At 48.1% G+C, this 16936-nt stretch overlaps 2 protein-coding genes across 2 annotated transcripts in view; both read left to right on the forward strand.

Annotated features, from left to right (window-relative positions):
• Nucleotides 1–959, forward strand: part of LOC142465883 (kyphoscoliosis peptidase-like) — a 32293-nt gene extending 31334 nt beyond the window's left edge. Inside the window, 1 exon segment of the mRNA XM_075570288.1 lies at nucleotides 213–959. Coding sequence (XP_075426403.1) covers nucleotides 213–720 — 508 coding nt within the window. The 3' untranslated portion in view covers nucleotides 721–959.
• A 13714-nt stretch (nucleotides 960–14673) lies between these two features.
• EPHB1 (EPH receptor B1) overlaps nucleotides 14674–16936 on the forward strand; it is a 209981-nt gene continuing 207718 nt past the window's right edge. The window contains exon 1 of the mRNA XM_075570291.1: nucleotides 14674–15212. Within this exon, the coding sequence (XP_075426406.1) occupies nucleotides 15125–15212 (88 nt within the window). The 5' untranslated portion in view covers nucleotides 14674–15124. The remainder of the gene's footprint in view (nucleotides 15213–16936) is intronic.

A 16936-nucleotide genomic window follows, 5' to 3' on the forward strand; every position in this document is an offset into this window, starting at 1 on the left:
CACTGGTTTCATCTGCAACTACCTCTTAACCTGCTCCAACCCTAAAGTAAAATGGCAACCTTTCCCTTCCAGGCTGTATAACCCAGTTGGCCCAAACCCAGAATCAGAGAAGGCCGGGCTCCTACAGCCCTCACACCCTGACCAGTCATTCATACTGAGGATGGATGTTGCACTGTCAGCTTTGTAGTGAAACAAGGTTTAAGCCTCTTTTCTACCTTACACTCTGATGAAACACAAATGACATCAGATATGGAGCAAAGACACGTCTTCCAAACCCAACAGAAGAACAACGTTGAGTTTAAAGTCCACCTTCCAAAATCTGGAACCTACGCTCTCTGTGTGTATGTTAAGTCTAAAGATAGCAACAATTACACATCCAAATGTAACTATCTCATATCCTGCACTAATACTACTGTGAAGTGGTCGGTCTTCCCTTTGACATATGCAGACTGGGCCAAACACTATGAGCTGGTGGAGCCTTTACATGGAGTTCTCCCTGGGAACACTGAAGTTCTCTTCAAGCTCAAGGTTCCTGGAGTTGCTGGAGTATCTGTTAGAGGGCAACGTTCCTTCCCTCTAACTCTCAGCGAAGAAGGTTACTGGGAAGGGATGTCCAGTACTACGGACAGCAAGGAGATATATGTCGCTGTGAATTCAAAAGATAAACCAAATACCTGGACGTACATCCTGCGGTATGAAGTGGGAAAGGAGAAGCAGTAGATTGCTGAATATAGATGGATTACAAACAATAATAGACAGTGTAGCTGGTCAGGCAGATACATCATTGCATCACATTAAATGACGAGGCAGAGGGAATTGCCAGAACATTTGATTATCTAATTAGGCAAATGCAACTCAATCACAGTTGAAACGTTTTTTTTTTTACAAAATATTTTAATTGACTTGTTTTAATAGTGCAAATCTTTTTATTAAACACATTATTTTGATAACCCGCAGAAGCAGTATCTGTTTTTTTTTTTTTTATGGTGACTCGGTGTAACCCCAAAAATATTTATTGTTACTTTGTGAATCTCCAATGCTTTTATCCTACATATGTAAAAATACTATTGCTGTGGTGGGCCCTATATTTTGGAAAAATGGAAAGACAGAGGCGAGGTATAGTTAACACTCTTGCTCAATTTTTGGTAAGGAATATTTTCTTTATTAAATCACTAGCTGAGAGACCCGGCGTTGCCCGGGATGTAAATGCGTAATAGGTAGTATTATTTATAAATCGTGGAACAATAGGTGAGTATTTGTTGTAAAGGTTGTATAATAATATTGAAAAGAAAGATGGAAGAAAATGTAATACGATGTTGTATAAAAATGGTTTATTGTAACCACACCACAGTACAATGTATATTTTGGTGCCATAAGTGATGTAAAAATGTGAGGCGTGTGTCCTGCTAGGGTGTGAGGCGGCGGGTGGCGCGTGGGTTGTGAGTGCTGTCTGCGAGTGGGGGTCCTGCTAGAGTGTGAGGCGGCGGGTGGTGCGTGGGTTGTGAGTGCTGTCTGTGAGTGTGGGTCCTGCTAGGGTGTGAGGCGGCAGGTGGCGCGCGGGTTGTGAGTGCTGTCTGTGAGTGGGGGTCCTGCTAGGGTGTGAGGCAGCGGGTGGCGCGTGGGTTGTGAGTGCTGTCTGTGAGTGGGGGTCCTGCTAGGGTGTGAGGCGGCGGGTGGCGTGTGGGTTGTGAGTGCTGTCTGTGAGTGGGGGTCCTGCTAGGGTGTGAGGCGGTGGGTCAGTGATGTCGGTGCGTAGGGGCGGGAGGCAGCAGGTGTGTGTGGCGGCAGGTATGTGTCGAGTGTGGCGGGTGTCTGTTGAGTGCGTGCAGCGGCTGTGAGACGGTGGGTGAAAGGCAGAGGCGGCCGGAGTAAGGGCGGGTGAAAGGCAGAGGCGGGGGTGGGGAGGCGGTAAGGCGGGCAGGAAGGCGAAGGGCGGAGGGAAGGGGAGGAGGGGGGCAAGGGGTGGAGGAGGGGAGCAAGGGGTGGAGGAGGGGGGCAAGGGGTGGAGGAGGGGGGCAAGGGGTGGAGGAGGGGGGAAGGGTTAGAGGGGAAAAAGGGGTGGAGGGGAGGGGGGTGGAGGGGAGGGGGGTGGAGGGGAGGGGGGTGGAGGGGAGGGGAGCGGAGGGGGGGGAAAGGGGAGCGGAGGGGGGGGTGGAATGGGGAGCGGAGGGGGGGAAAGGGGAGCGGAGGGGGGGGTGGAAAGGGGAGCGGAGGGGGGGAAGGGGAGCGGAGGGGGGGGGGAAGGGGAGCGAAGGGGGGGGAAGGGGAGCGGAGGGGGGGAAGGGGAGCGGAGGGGGGGAAGGGGAGCGGAGGGGGGAAGGGGTGGAGGAGGGGGGCAAGGGGTGGAGGAGGGGGGCAAGGGGTGGAGGAGGGGGGGAAGGGTTAGAGGAGGGGAAAAAGGGGTGGAGGGGAGGGGGGTGGAGGGGAGGGGAGCAGAGGGGGGGGGGGAAAGGGGAGCGGAGGGGGGGTGGAGGGGGGGGGGGGAAGGGGAGCGGAGGGGGGGGAAGGGGAGCGGAGGGGGGGGAAGGGGAGCAGAGGGGGGGAAGGGGAGCAGAGGGGGGGAAGGGGAGCGGGGGGGGAAGGGGAGCGGGGGGGGGGGAAAGGGGAGAAGTGGTGGGAAGGGGGAGGAGGGGGGAGGTGGTGGGAAGGGGGGGGAGGCGGTGGGAAGGGGGGGAGGCGGTGGGAGGGGGGGGGAGGCGGTGGGAAGGGGGGGGAGGCGGTGGGAAGGGGTGGGGGGAGGCGGTGGGAAGGGGGGTGGGAGGCGGTGGGAAGGGGGGGAGGCGGTGGGAAGGGGGGGGAGGTGGTGGGAAGGGGGGGTGGGAGGCGGTGGGAAGGGGGGTGGGAGGCGGTGGGAAGGGGGGGTGGGAGGCGGTCTGGCGGTGGCAAGGGGGGGAGGCAGTGGGAAGGGGTGGGGGGAGGCGGTGGGAAGGGGGGCTGGGAGGCGGTGGGAAGGGGGGATGGGAGGCAGTGGGAAGGAGGGGTGGGAGGCGGTGGGAAGGGGGGGTGGGAGGCGGTGGGAAGGGGGGGGAGGCGGTGGGAAGGGGGGGAAGGGGGGGAGGCGGTGGGAAGGGGGGGAGGCAGTGGGAAGGGGGAGGGGAGGCGGTGGGAAGGGGGGGGAGGCGGTGGGAAGGGGGAAGCAGTGGGAAGGGGGAGAGGAGGCGGTGGGAAGGGGGAGGGGAGGCGGTGGGAAGGGGGGGGGAGGCGGTGGGAAGGGGGGGAGGCGGTGGGAAGGGGTGGGGGAGGCGAAGGGGGGGGTGGAGGGGAGGTGAAGGGGGGGGGTGGAGGGGAGGTGAAGGGGGGGGGGTGGAAGGGAGGTGAAGGGGGGGGTGGAAGGGAGGTGAAGAGGGGGGGGTGGAAGGGAGGTGAAGAGGGGGGGTGGAGGGGAGGTGAAGAGGGGGGGTGGAGGGGAGGTGAAGGGGGGGGTGGAAGGGAGGTGAAGAGGGGGGGGTGGAAGGGAGGTGAAGAGGGGGGGTGGAGGGGAGGTGAAGAGGGGGGGTGGAGGGGAGGTGAAGGGGGGGAGGTGAATGGGGAGGTGAAGAGGGGGGGGGGTGGAGGGGAGGTGAAGGGGGGGTGGAGGGGAGGTGAAGGGGGGGGGTAAAGGGGGGGTGGAGGGGAGGTGAAGGGGAGGGGAAGGGGTGTGGAAGGGAGGAGAAGTGGAGTGAGGGGAGGTGAAAGGGGGTGAGTGGAGGTGAACGGGGGTGAGGGGTGGGTGAGGGGAGGTGAAGGCCGCTCACTCACCCGTCCGGCAGGTCCCACGTGGATCTGAGGCGGGAGGCAGCGTGTTGTGGGCGCTGCCCCGCTGTGTCCCGGGCGCTCGCTCGCTCCCCCGCTGACTGTAGCGGCGCCGGGGGGGGGGTATCGGGGAGACACTGGAGGGGAGGGGGGGTGGAGGGGAGGTGAAGGGGGGTATGGAGGGGAGGTGAAGGGGGGTATGGAGGGGAGGTGAAGGGGGAGTGGAGGGGAGGTGAAGGGGGGTGGAAGGGAGGTGAAGGCCGCTCACTCACCCGTCCGGCAGGTCCCACGTGGATCTGAGGCGGGAGGCAGCGTGTTGTGGTCGCTCCCCTGCTGTGTCCCGGGCGCCGCCATATTGGGTACTCAGCGCCGCGAGGCAGCCTGCCTGGCCACTGGCTGTTCCCCCGCCGGGGAAAGGGTGAGTTGTAGCGCCGGGGAGGGGGGGGCATGTATATGTGTGGGGGGGGGAGAGGTGGGAGATATAGAGGGGGGGGTCTCGCACGGCCGCTGACACTGGGTGGGGGGGGGCGCTGAAGGGGTAATAATAGTGTGTGTCCCCCGCTGACTGTAGCGGCGCCGGGGGAGGGGTGAAAGCGCGGGAGACACGGGGAGAGGAGGAGGTGCGCGCGGGTGCTGCTAACACTGTGAGCCCCGCTAATGTAGGTAACACCCCCCCTACTCTCGTGTGTGTGTGTGTGTGTGTGTGTGTGTGTGTGTGTGTGTGTCCCTGTGTGTCCTTTGGCCCGTCACTCCGCCTCAGGCCAATGAGAGGTGTGCGGGGGCGGGCGGCCCAAGGGACCAATGAGATTGCCGCTAGGGACACAGACATACAGTGCTTTCAGAAATATATAGTAGATCAGTTAATGTAATACAAAATATATTACCCTCCCCTCCCCCCCCAAAAAAACACTGATATATCACACAAAGAACCCTAACTCAAGAATCCCAATATAAAAATCTCTCACTGAAGAAAACCCTCATCTACTGGACTTGCAGGTGCATGTACAGCCAGAGCCCCTCTCCCTCACCTCCCCTTACCTATATTGGCCCACTGATAAGGACAGAGTGGGATAAGGGGAAAGAAAACACTTTATTGACAAACACTTCCTCATTCAGATGTCCTTAAGAAATTCAACTTGCAACTCATTTCCCCCAAAATTGAAGCAGCCAAACCTCTGCTACTAGCATGGTTATATTTGTTTTGGAAGCCAGTTAGCCTGTTATTTATTTATTTTTGGTTTGTTTTATGTTTGTCTATGCAAGATTGCACCTTGAAAACCTTTCATATTCTTTTTGGGGGGGGGGGGGGGTGAGAAGTTGATGTGTCTAGAATTGTAACAGAGCAGCACTATCAGCGAACGGCAGCAATTGTCTGACACCCTTTCACTGCTGCATTTAGGGTGACTTGTGTGTTCTTATCTCTAAGAGAGTCCTGAAGTAAAGTGATGTCAGCTGAAAGCAAACAGATACTCCCAGCAAAAATGCAGGGGCGGGGGTGGAGAATGAGGAACTCCAGGTTTTTGAAACTGTCTCTTTCCTTTCTTGATGAAGTTAACCCTGCAGTGAAGGGGAAGCATGTTGGGGAGACTCTCTTTAGGGGTCCGCCTTTGATGCAACTCGTGTGTTCTCAACTTAATTCTGTGCTAACACTTTTACCAGATCATTTTATGGTTGAGTGGCAGCCGATTTTGATGCACTCTCTTCTTTTTTGGGGTGCACAGAAACATCTAAATACATAGGCCCCTATGGGTGGGATTATCTAAGTACGGGAGAAGTGGCTCAGTGAGTAAAGACCTTGGGCAAGTCATTTTATATCCTTGGGCCTCAGACACCAAAAAATAGATTGTAAGCTCCACGGGGAAGGAACCTGTGCCTGCAAAAATGTCTCTGTAAAGCACTGCGTAAAGCTAGCAGCGCTATACAAGAACATGCTATTATTATTATTATTACAGTTAGTCCTCGTTTTACGACGCTTCGTTTTACGACGAATGGCTTATCCGACGCTGTCCAATGCATCCCTATGGCCGGTTTTATGACGCCGAAATGGCTTATCCGACGCTCTTACGACGCTTTGCAAAGTTGCAACATTATGTCAATCAGAAAGCTGCAGTCAGAGAAATCATCCAGATCAGTCTGTGTGAAGGTTTTGTGGTATATTTATGCCTTTAAACATGTCTAACAGTTTTATTATACAGTTCTGGATTCAATAAATAGAATCTTTACATCATAATGTATGTGTGTGCAGCATAATCTTATTGCTTGAGTAAAATATTTTGTGTATTTTAGCATTAAAAATGCCTTCAGGAACGGAACGTTTAATTTAAACAGTGTTCCTATGGGAAAACGGGTTTCGCTTTACGACGCTTCGCTATCCGACGCCATTTTGAGTAACGTATTGCGTCGGATAACCGAGGACTGCCTGTATTATAGTACATAGGCCCCTATGATGGAATATTCATGTGTGTGTGTAATATTTAGACGCCAGAAGGGGGAGCATGTGTTGGCTAGTTGGTCTTAAGCAAAGCACAGTTCTGAACGTTTGTGTGTATTGTACTGCTTCCCATAGACAGCCGCAGGGTGAGCTAACACAAACACCACACACTTCCTAATAAATCCTGCTGTTTGCACATAGAACCGTTAGTAGGCTGCAGGCGTGCACACTTGTCTAATACACCCATTCTAATGCAGCCTCATGTATAACCACAGGCTAGAGCATTCATGTTATTATTGAATAGGTGAAAAACAAGCCCTGTCTCTGACAGAGCCCCGTCACTGCAGTGCATTGCAAGGAAAGACAATGGTGTTGAGTGATCTGTTAAAAGTTGCCTCTAGTGCAGGGGTGCGCAGTTTTCTTCCAGCGCCCCCATGCCTGCTCCCCCCCCTGCTCGCGCCCCCCCACCCCCGATTGGTTCCAGCGTCAAATGGCGGCGCAGGCTCATGTGACATCATTTTGCCATGGCAACGCGACATCACGTGACCCCGCGGCGTCATTTGATGCCGGGTTACCATGACGACACGTCGCTGGAAGGCAAGGTAAGTGAAGTTACAGAAACCTCATGCGATCCCCGGCATTTGATTTAAATGCCTTCGGGGAAGCGCAGGTCCTCTGTAACCGCCGCGCCCCCCCCCCCAGAAGGTCTCATGCCCCCCTGGGGTGCGCGCCCCCACTTAGCACACCCCTTCGGAACGGGCACCATGCGCTGAGGAGATGGAATAACGTGAGCTCTGTGGAAATCAGCGACCATCAAGAGGACTATCTCTCCAGCATTACATTAGATTACATTATAACTCACTAAACCGACCAATATACAGCGGAAATATATTGCACAAACAGGTGTAGTACTAACAGTCAAGTGTCTCATCTATCTCCTCGAGACTCAACCAACACCTAATTGGTAAGATCAACAACTGCCTTTTATATCTACAGGTCAGAATTGGGGAGCACATTAATGGAATAAAACATGCTAAACGTCTATTAAAAAATGGCAAAAAAAAAAAACATTTAGGGGTTTGGAAGGGATGCCAAAAAATCCCAGAACGGGTGATGGAGAACTTAAGGCTTCTCCAAAGGGAACAATTCTGGATTTATACATTGTACAGTAAAGCACCTTAAGGATGAAATGAATTGATAGAACTGGCTCCGTTTTTGAAATAATTAATTTATCTTTTGACATGCGAGAAGATTCACGGTATACCAACACAATGGTTAGTTCAACTTGGATCTTCAACAATATGATCTTTGGGACACCCCCCCCTCCTCCTCTTTTTGGTGTTTAAACCCTAATACAACAGCTCTTTGCCTGAGATTCTCCATCACCCAATCCATACCCTATATGATTATCTCGTGCTTTGATCAATTGTTTACAGATGTATTTAGACGTCATCTTGTGCACCATTGAATATATATAGTAGTGTATGTCATGCTCCAATTTATGAGAAATAAGAGAGTTGAAGTCATGAATATACAGCCATAATGAGGCCAAATCACATTTCTACAGTTGTTTCATTTGAGACGGTGTATTATGAATATGAATTAGGACAACATGAATTCCTTACAACCGTAAGGGGAATAGTGAGTTATATATTACCACCATCATCATCATCTTTTTATACTATCAACACAATGGTTAGTTCAACTTGGATCTTCAACAATAAGATCTTTTGGGACCCCCTTTCTTTTTGGTTTTTAAACCATAATACAACAGCTCGTTACCTGCAATTTTCCATCACCCCAATCTATACCCTACATGATTACCTAATGTTTTGATCAATTGTTTATAGATCTGTTCAGATGGTCATGTTTTGCTCCATTGAATATATAGTATATGTGATGCTCCAATTTATGAGAAATAGGAGAGTTGAAGTGATGAATACAGTATGTAGCTATAATGCTGCCAAATTACATTACTACAATTGTGTAATTGGAGACTGTGTATTGTGGATATGAATTAGGACTATATGAATTCCTTATAACCATTAGGGTAATAGTGAGTAATATATTATCATTACCATCTTTTTATAGTATCGACTGTGATTTTTAGTCTCGAAGTTACTGTATGTGATGTAGCGATTAATGGTTTATGTTCTTCTATTGTGGAAAACACTGTGAATCCTATTGGACGATTTATTAATTATTCTGGGTATTTTTTTTACATATTTATGTATACCCTATTATAAGATTGGTTTATCTTATATTCTTTAAGGTGTTGGTGTTGAGTTATTGATTGAATACACTTTTTTCCCCATTTATACATAATAGTTAACCATGTATTTATTACCATCAAAATACCATGTATTTGTTTACCAATTGATTAGATGGTAGTCAGGTTTTTCATTTTATAATTAGTTCGTTTATTACAGAATTAGTTATTTTGTTATGATTGTATCATTCTGTGTTTTTGTACCAATAAGTATTGTGGTTTTGCTACGAATTTGTGTTGTTTGAATTGTACGTTAGATGTAGTTTTGTATTCAGAAGATTAATTGCCCGATTGAATCGAGATAATGAGAAGGGAATATGCTTGGGTATATATATGCCAGCCCTTAGTTCCATAGACCCACCCCCCGATGAAGCGTCCAATGACATGAAACGCGTAGAGGTATTGAGGTCATTATGTTATTTGATACTGTGATGACAGATGTCCGACGTCATCTCCAACCCATGAGGACACCATGACCAGCACATCAGCTGTATGTAGCTCCTCGACTAAGCTTGGGACTTATAACTTGGACTTGTTTCCTTTGCGGGATTGTTCAATCTATACCCCAAGGGTGAGGTTTCGTTTTTCACCATCACGTTCCTGTGGGAAGGATTATCTATGATTTTATTATGCATGTAAGTTTTTAACTTGTTTATTTTTTTATATAAAGTACTATTAGTTTTTATTGACTGTGTCCTTCTATGTGCTTTGTTCTTTTTTGTATTATCTTACATTATAATGCACTAAACCGACCCATATACAGCAGAAATATATAGCATACAACAAAAAACAAAGATGCCCAAAGCGACATCCAATATGTCAAAAATATACAGTGAAATACCTATATATCTCTTGAAAAAAAGGATCATTTAGTTAAACCCTTTGGACAAAGCATTTTAAGCCTGCAGGCCACTTCAAGGCATGACCAAATATTGCAGGTCCTAACACTAACTGATTACAATTCTTAGTTACCTCTATAATTAGAGGAAGAATTACCACATTGGATCTGTCCCAACCAGCTGCATGAAAAAGAACTGATTACTTGGAAAGTGGGGAGGGGTGAGCTTAAACCATGGGAGGGAGGAGCCACTAACCTCTGAAACAGGTGACTACTGCTGTGAAGCACTATGTACATTAATGGCGCTATAAAAATAAAGACATACATACATACATAGAGACACAGAAGAGAGCGGAACACACAGACACACTGACAAGAACAGCAGAGCAGACCAGAGCAGGACACACACACACACACACACACACACACACACACACACACACACACACACACACACACACACACACACACACACACACACACACACACACACACACACACACCACTCACAAGGTACTCACCTCTCTCCCTCCATGCTGTTTCCTCCTCTGCTTAGCCATGCTCCCAGGCTCCTTACACCTCCTACTGATTGGCTTCATTACCAGAAGCAGCCAATCAGGGTGGCGGAAACTGCCCTGCCTCCTAGCATTTGCCCTGCTCTGTCTCTGCTCTTGGAGAGCAGGGAAACACCCCACCCAGTTACACTGCACTATGCAAACTAGTAGCTGCTGCCCCCCCAAATTCTGCCACCCTGGTCAGCTGCCAGGTTAACCTAATGGTTGGACCGGCCCTGCCCTCTATTAAACCCAGAGACAGAAAATGTGATATATCCCATTGTACAGGAAATAGAGATACAACTTCACTGAGCACACTCACACATCTCAAAAAGGTCAACAACCCTGCTTTTCCTCATTATCCCTTAGCATACAATGCTTCCAATTCAGCTAAGGATTATGGGTAATGACATGCAAATGAGCATTCACAGTGTGTTACTTTTTGCTTCTTATCCGCTTAACAGCTGTATTGACCTTTGGGTCTCATCAGTGTGAGGATGGTTTACTGGCTCTGCAATGTAAAGCTGGTAGTGGCTACAAAGTAATTTAATGTGAGAGAGAAATGAGAAAAACCATCCACCATACAGTGTACAGCAAATAAAAAAAACACTGTACTGTATGAGCACGTTCACCTGTCTCAGACAGGTCCACAAACTTGCCGTTCCCCATTATTTCTCAGCATACAATGCTTCCACTGAAGCCAGGGATTCTGGGTAATGATATGCAAATGACCACTCACAGTACATCCCATTGTAGCACCCTTGCTAATTTCCCTTTGCCCTGCATGCCAGCCCTGGTAGCTGCAGGCAGTGCTGGGGTTAAACAGCCCTCACAAGGCCAGACATGTGAGGAAGTAGAAGTGGCTACAATAGTGTATCTCAAATGTTTCCCCTTAGGTACATGCTGGGCCCTGTGACTTCTGCACTATGCCAGGTCACATGCTCAGTAGTGTGAGCAAATGGCAACAGGTATTTCTGCCCAGACACTGTGGGGAGACTGTTGCCCACACACTAGTTATAAAAGCTGGGGATCCACCCTTTTAACCCCAGACCCCATGTAACATCAGGAGGATCCTGTAAGATCCAGGAGGGTTCCAAGGGAGGTCCCCAGGCTGGTCTGGCCTGTAAGCAGCCATACCACACTGTATTGTTTTCCCAGTTTAGGGCAAGTTCCCAGAGTTTGGGGGGCCCACAGGAATCTGGACATTGGGCAGTCTGGACTCCCTTATCTAGCTTGTAGAGGGGTCTGTGCCAGGAGTGTCAGGGTTAAATCCCCTGATAAATCCTGGGGAAGCTGATGTGCGAGATTCTCAAGCTGTGAGGGAAACCTGTCCTGATGGTGCAAACCGGGATTATGCTACTATTGTTCAAATAAAGACTCAAGTTAAAAGTTCCTGGCGCCCTTCTCCGTTATTAACGCCTTTTCTACAGGCTGGCACGGATTCACCAATGACACCCTGAGAAGACTAAGGTAACTACTGAGCTACAAACCCCTTTTAGCAGGTGAAAACCCTGTGGAAGTTGCATAGCCGGTGGGGGGGGGAGGGAGGGGGAAGAATGGGGGCGGACAGGGGGTACACCATTATAACCTGTGCATCGTATAACTGCTCCCTAACTCATCTTATTATCCCTTCCTAAATCCAAAAAAGACCATAATGCATCGATATAAAGAGGCACAAGATGAAAATGACACAATTTGCATCCCTTTTGCTCTGAATTTGCCTTGATACGTCACAAACCTGCATTTTTCATTTTCCACCCCCCTTGGCATTCTGGGATATGTAGTCCTGTCCTAGTTGGAATAGCAGGCTGACAAACCCCTAGAATGCCCCTGAGCTTGTTGAGAGGCATGTAAGGTCATTGTCGGTAGTATTCGAATTCTGGAGTAATGTGTTGCAGATCCCTCTAGCATTAAATGAGGTTAATAATGTCAGTTTTTTTTAAATTCCCCAGTTTTTCTTCACACTTTTCCTTTAGCCTGAACCTATTTAGTGTCAAAAATGGTTATACCTCTTTCCAAAGTGTTTTTATGTTCACTTTCACACCTCGTTGACTACATTAGTTCAAACGCGCTCATACATTGCCTAATCATGTGTTAGCTCAGAAAGTAGACTAAAAGTGTGTTTTTTATTTTATTCTAAGTCACCTTTCTGAGCTCATAGCGTTTCAATTGGCAATCTCTCCTAGGACCAAAGTGAACTAATTCCAGTGACCAGTTTAAAGGGTCTCATTTGCGTGATTGATACCTTTTTTTTTTTTTAACCCAAATCTGACACCTATTGTGTAAGTAATTTTAATGTATTTGATTAAATTGGACTTTGGGAGGGGTCTGATTTCCTCTGGCAGCTCCCCTTTGTGTGATGTCACTGTGTGATCAGGAAGTGCTAGAACAGCCAGAGTCCCCTCCCCTTATCTTTGTTGGGTCTCTGATAAGGACAGGTTGTGGGATAAGTGGAAAGGGATCCAAATCAGGAACCGGAGCACAGCCTCACCAATGTGACATGGGAGACGAGGAGTATTTATCAAAGATTTATTAAATTAAAAGGACATGAAAACAAGGTCCTGACAAGCACTCTAACATGTTTCGCACACAAGGCGCTTTATCAAAGAGTGGGATAAGTGGAAAAACAAAACTTGAGTGACAAACATGTCCCATTCAGGGGCCCCTAAAAAATTCCCCTTCCTGCTGTACGTGGGACAGCACCATTTAAAGATGGAGACCATGGAGAGAAAAGGCAGAGATACGGAACATGGCACAGATGTTACAGGGAGGGAGCGGCAACAGACCCAGACACCACATCTTTCCACTGGCAGGACACCAGGAACCAGCTCTCAAATGAAACTGTTGCCCTCACCACCTCCTCGTGGTGTGCGCACCCGAGGAGAGATAAGACGAAGCGCTCCTCAGGCAATGGGGAACACCATCCCTGAAAAGAGGGCCCGACCTTCATTGTTGCTGTTGTTAAAGAGTGCCATGTTCTAAAGTTTTCAAAAGGGGCCAGGGTAAAGGGGGAGGGGAGCAGAAGGGTAGGGACGGGAGTAGAGGTAGGTGAGTTACGTGGGTAGTTTCCCCAGGTGGGTGTTTAGGGCTCCCAGGGGTGGTTTTATAGGGTAACCCCTTAATTGACTTATTGGTTAGTAAACCATTGCATGGCTATGCTTTACTAGTCACTAGGGTAGATAAGCGGGGTAGTTAGTGTACTTTATTGTAAGTATGAATCCCTGTGTAGCTCTTACTGGTCATCTAGTCATGAAAACTCATGAGTAGCTGACCACTTGGGCTGCAAGGGGGTCAATATGTACTGTAATGTTTTAAAAATAATATTTTATCACCAATTTCATGTATATATATATTTTCATGTATATAATGGGCAATATATTGGCCATTTTATACATACTGTAGGTAAGATACAGTTGGGCTATGGCCAACCTGAAGTAGGTGATAAATAGTGCGTTATTTCTGGTGTTAATCAGGTTCGCGGCCATGTATGGCATAATAATGGCAAAAATAGAGGTATTATGACTATTTTTTCATGGAACCGATATTTTAAAGGGTCCAAAGAGGTACCTGTAAGCAGGGGGCCCTTTATGTCAGTCTCTGGGTCTGGTTTGGTGTCCGTTGGGGGGCCACCCTCTGGCGGGTTCTAGGGTTCGCTGTGCCCTGGAAGAAGTCTGGTTCCCGGTGTCTTGCGGGCAGCGCAGTCCTTCTGTTTTCAAGGCAATGTTTCTTTGAGTCTCTTGCTGGCAACACAGTCCCTCTGTGTTCAAGAGATCTCTGCAGTTCAACCTGTCTGATGATGCGAGGCGTGGTAAAAGTGCTCAAGTACAAGGCTGGTAATGATAATTAAAGTCCAGAACCACAAGTATACAGTACAGTAGGTGCATCAATATTTGACATGAAGGATGAGTGTAAAGTTTACTCCTTGACAAAGAACTTTTCGTTCGAAACGTGTAGGAGGTACCCTCTATGCTTTGTTTACTCCAATAAAGGAATTTTGCATTATTGGATCCTCTCCTAGCTCCTGTTTGGCTGTGCTCTACTTTTTTGCTTCAACCTATCTGATGAGCCAGGTGGAGACTAGTTAATTGTCTCTAGCTGCAATTAACCAGCTCCCTGCTGGATTCCTCACACCAATACAAATGTTCTATTGAAGCCCTTTTAGAGAGGGGTTAAGGCCCTGTTACAGGACCCAATTAACTTTTTTGTTATTTTTAGTGGTGGAACATTGATGACGTGCGCTATAAAAATAAAGCATTTGTTTGGGCGATAATAACGCTTTTTCGCCTTATTGGAGCTTCATGTATCCAAGCCTTAGTGTTAACCTGCCAAAGGGCTAAAGCCTTGTGTTACTGGTTCCACTGCAACGGAATGGGTTATAGTGGTAGCTTATTTCACTGAACTGCATTCAGTAAGATACCAGTGTTTTTATGCTCAGATAAAGACAGCTAAGAGAAAGTCAGGCCAGCCGGGCTTCACATTGCTACAGATAGACAAAGGAATGACGCACCATAGTCAGAAAAAAAGCAATCGGAAAAAGATCACCTTTCCATACAAATTGAATGAATTCAGTTATTTAAACAACCCACTTTTAACGAGCATCCCATCATCCTATGGACCTTCTCCAAAGTCGACATGTGCCTGCAGTTGCTAGTACTCATCACAAGATGGCAATGCTGCTCAAATTACAGGTGGCCACAGTGATTCTTTCTACAGGTCAATGTAAGTAATTCTCTTTCAACAATAGCAGGGAAAGGAGGGGCTCCCTATTGATTGGATGAGGGGGGGTGAGTGTTCCTTTTGCTCTTTGATTGGTTGAAGGTGTGAGGGGTGTGGATGAACTCAGACAGGATGGGAAGGGGGTGTGTGTGTGGATTTGGAAGAGGGCAGTTGTGCGAGAGGGGGGTGACAATTCACCCCCCCCCCTCCCCATCACAGGCTCAGTGGTCTCCCATTGAACCCTTTACTACAGCTTGCAATGTGAGACTGGGATAGCTTGTTCCATTTCCCCACACAACATGCACACATACACACACGCACGCACACACATACACAGGGTACACACGCTGCCTTGTGCACCCTGACACACACATACGCTGTCATGCATGCACACACACACATTCACGCAGTGCCGGAATATGCATCCCTAGCTTTGGACTTCAATGATGCTTCAAGGCAACAGGACCGGAGAAATCCGTGCTAAATGAGGATCTAATTTTCCATTTTGGGGGATCGCCCTAAAGAGCTTTTTGGAGGGAGGAAGTATTCAGGTTTATTCTTTTTTTATTCTTTTTGGCTGGTTGATGAAAAAAGTAATATTTTTGCTTCCTACAATGGACCTAGATCTGCTGCTGTTTTTCTCTCTGGTCTGGCAAATAAGAGCCGTGGAAGGTAAGGCAGAGAGATCGTACATTCTTTTAACCCCGTAGCGAAATGCGGACCGGGGTTAATGCAATTTGTACCGCGTGCCCCTCTCGCAGTTCTTAGGGTCGTTTAAATTCTGACTTAATTTTTTTTCCTTAATTCCCCCCCCCCCCTGCCCCCGGCCGGCTTTCGTCTGCGACTTGCAAAGATGTTTAAAACCCTGTTTTTCTCCGCAATGTGCTGCTGGCCCTTTTGGCGGTGAAGGGGTTAAAAAGGTCTTCACCCCCAAAAGCACCTGTTATACGAAAAGCACCAAGGTAGATTGCAGTCATTTTTTTTCGGCCAGGTTATGACAAGCGCCAACAGATCGCAATGTATTTTTTGCGCCGTATTTATTGAACAAGCACATTTATGGTGAATATTGGGGACTTGCAGCGGATAATTGTTGTAAGCACTTGGATTCATTGTTGTTGATGATCGAGGGGCTTCATTGTAATCGAGGTTGTCGTTACCTTGTCGCAAACCTACGGTACAATGAGTACAGCTTTCCTAAGGAAAAAGGAATGAAGTTAAAAAATTAACTGTTCTTACCTCCTGAATACTTTATGCAGCATTAGGGTCAAAAGAGCGATTGTCCCCTATTTAACAGGCTTAAGTTCTTCTGACACTGCATTATGGGTAAATGGGATAATTAAAGGGATGCAGCACAACAAAAGGTGCAGATTTGCTATTTGTGTCTCTATCTTCAGAATGATGAATGGCCCCTTTTGTTACCGGTAAGCTAATGCTCCCTTTCTAGCCAGTGGGAAATGTGTTGAGTGCATTGGAGGATATATTCAGTTAGAATTCAATGACCTACGACATGCTAGCTGTGGATTGCTACACAATGCATTGTAGGCACCGTCTCGCAGTGGAAAAGCAATGGGTACCAGTACCAGCCTGCTAAACTGCCGTCTCCCTCCAAATACTTGTCCTCTTTCCCCATCCACTCCCCAATGCCAAAAGGACTGAGCTGCATTGCAGTGCTGGTCTTGTTAAAAGCACAGGGTGATGGGGAGATCGGGACATGACTAGAAGGTGGAGAGGGGAGGGTTCTGTTGACGATGGGTGACTGATACTTGGTTTGTGCCTCTGCCTAGCATACCAAGTGTGACCAGAAACACCCAGACACTGTCCCAGCTCTCCCCTTTCCTGATATTGCCTGGTGCTACAGTATAAAACTCCAGCTATACCCAGCCAATGCTCCATTTCCCCATCTCTCTCTCTATGTCTTATCCTTAATTATCCTTGTTTAACCAAATGCATTTCGCCTCTCTCTGATTTCCATTCTTTCTGATTTCTCTCTCTCGGGGGGTTATTCATTAAACTGCAATAGTGCCAATCGGGGCACTATCGCATGGAAGTCATTTGGAGTTTCCATGCGATAGTGCCACGACTATCTTATTTCTTCCCTTCTCATCCTCCCCCTCTCTTTCTCTCTCACTCTAATTTCTTCTCCTTTTATTCATTACACTCTCTCTTCCAAAATCCATCACACCTCTGTTCTTATTGTTCTTCCTCTCTCCTCTCTCACATATTTGGTCTCTTTCATCCTATTTTACTCTTTCTTTTACTTCCCTTTTCCGTTCTCTTTTCTTCCCTTTTAAATCTTCGTCCTTTCCCTCACTCCTTCCTATTTCCCTTTTATCTTCCTCTCTCTCCCTACTTATCCAGTCTCTCCCTCTCTCTGCCATCCGTCTTTGCGTTTTATT

The sequence above is a fragment of the Ascaphus truei genome, chromosome 14 (assembly GCF_040206685.1).
Source record: "Ascaphus truei isolate aAscTru1 chromosome 14, aAscTru1.hap1, whole genome shotgun sequence".
Taxonomy (NCBI): Eukaryota; Metazoa; Chordata; class Amphibia; order Anura; family Ascaphidae; genus Ascaphus; species Ascaphus truei.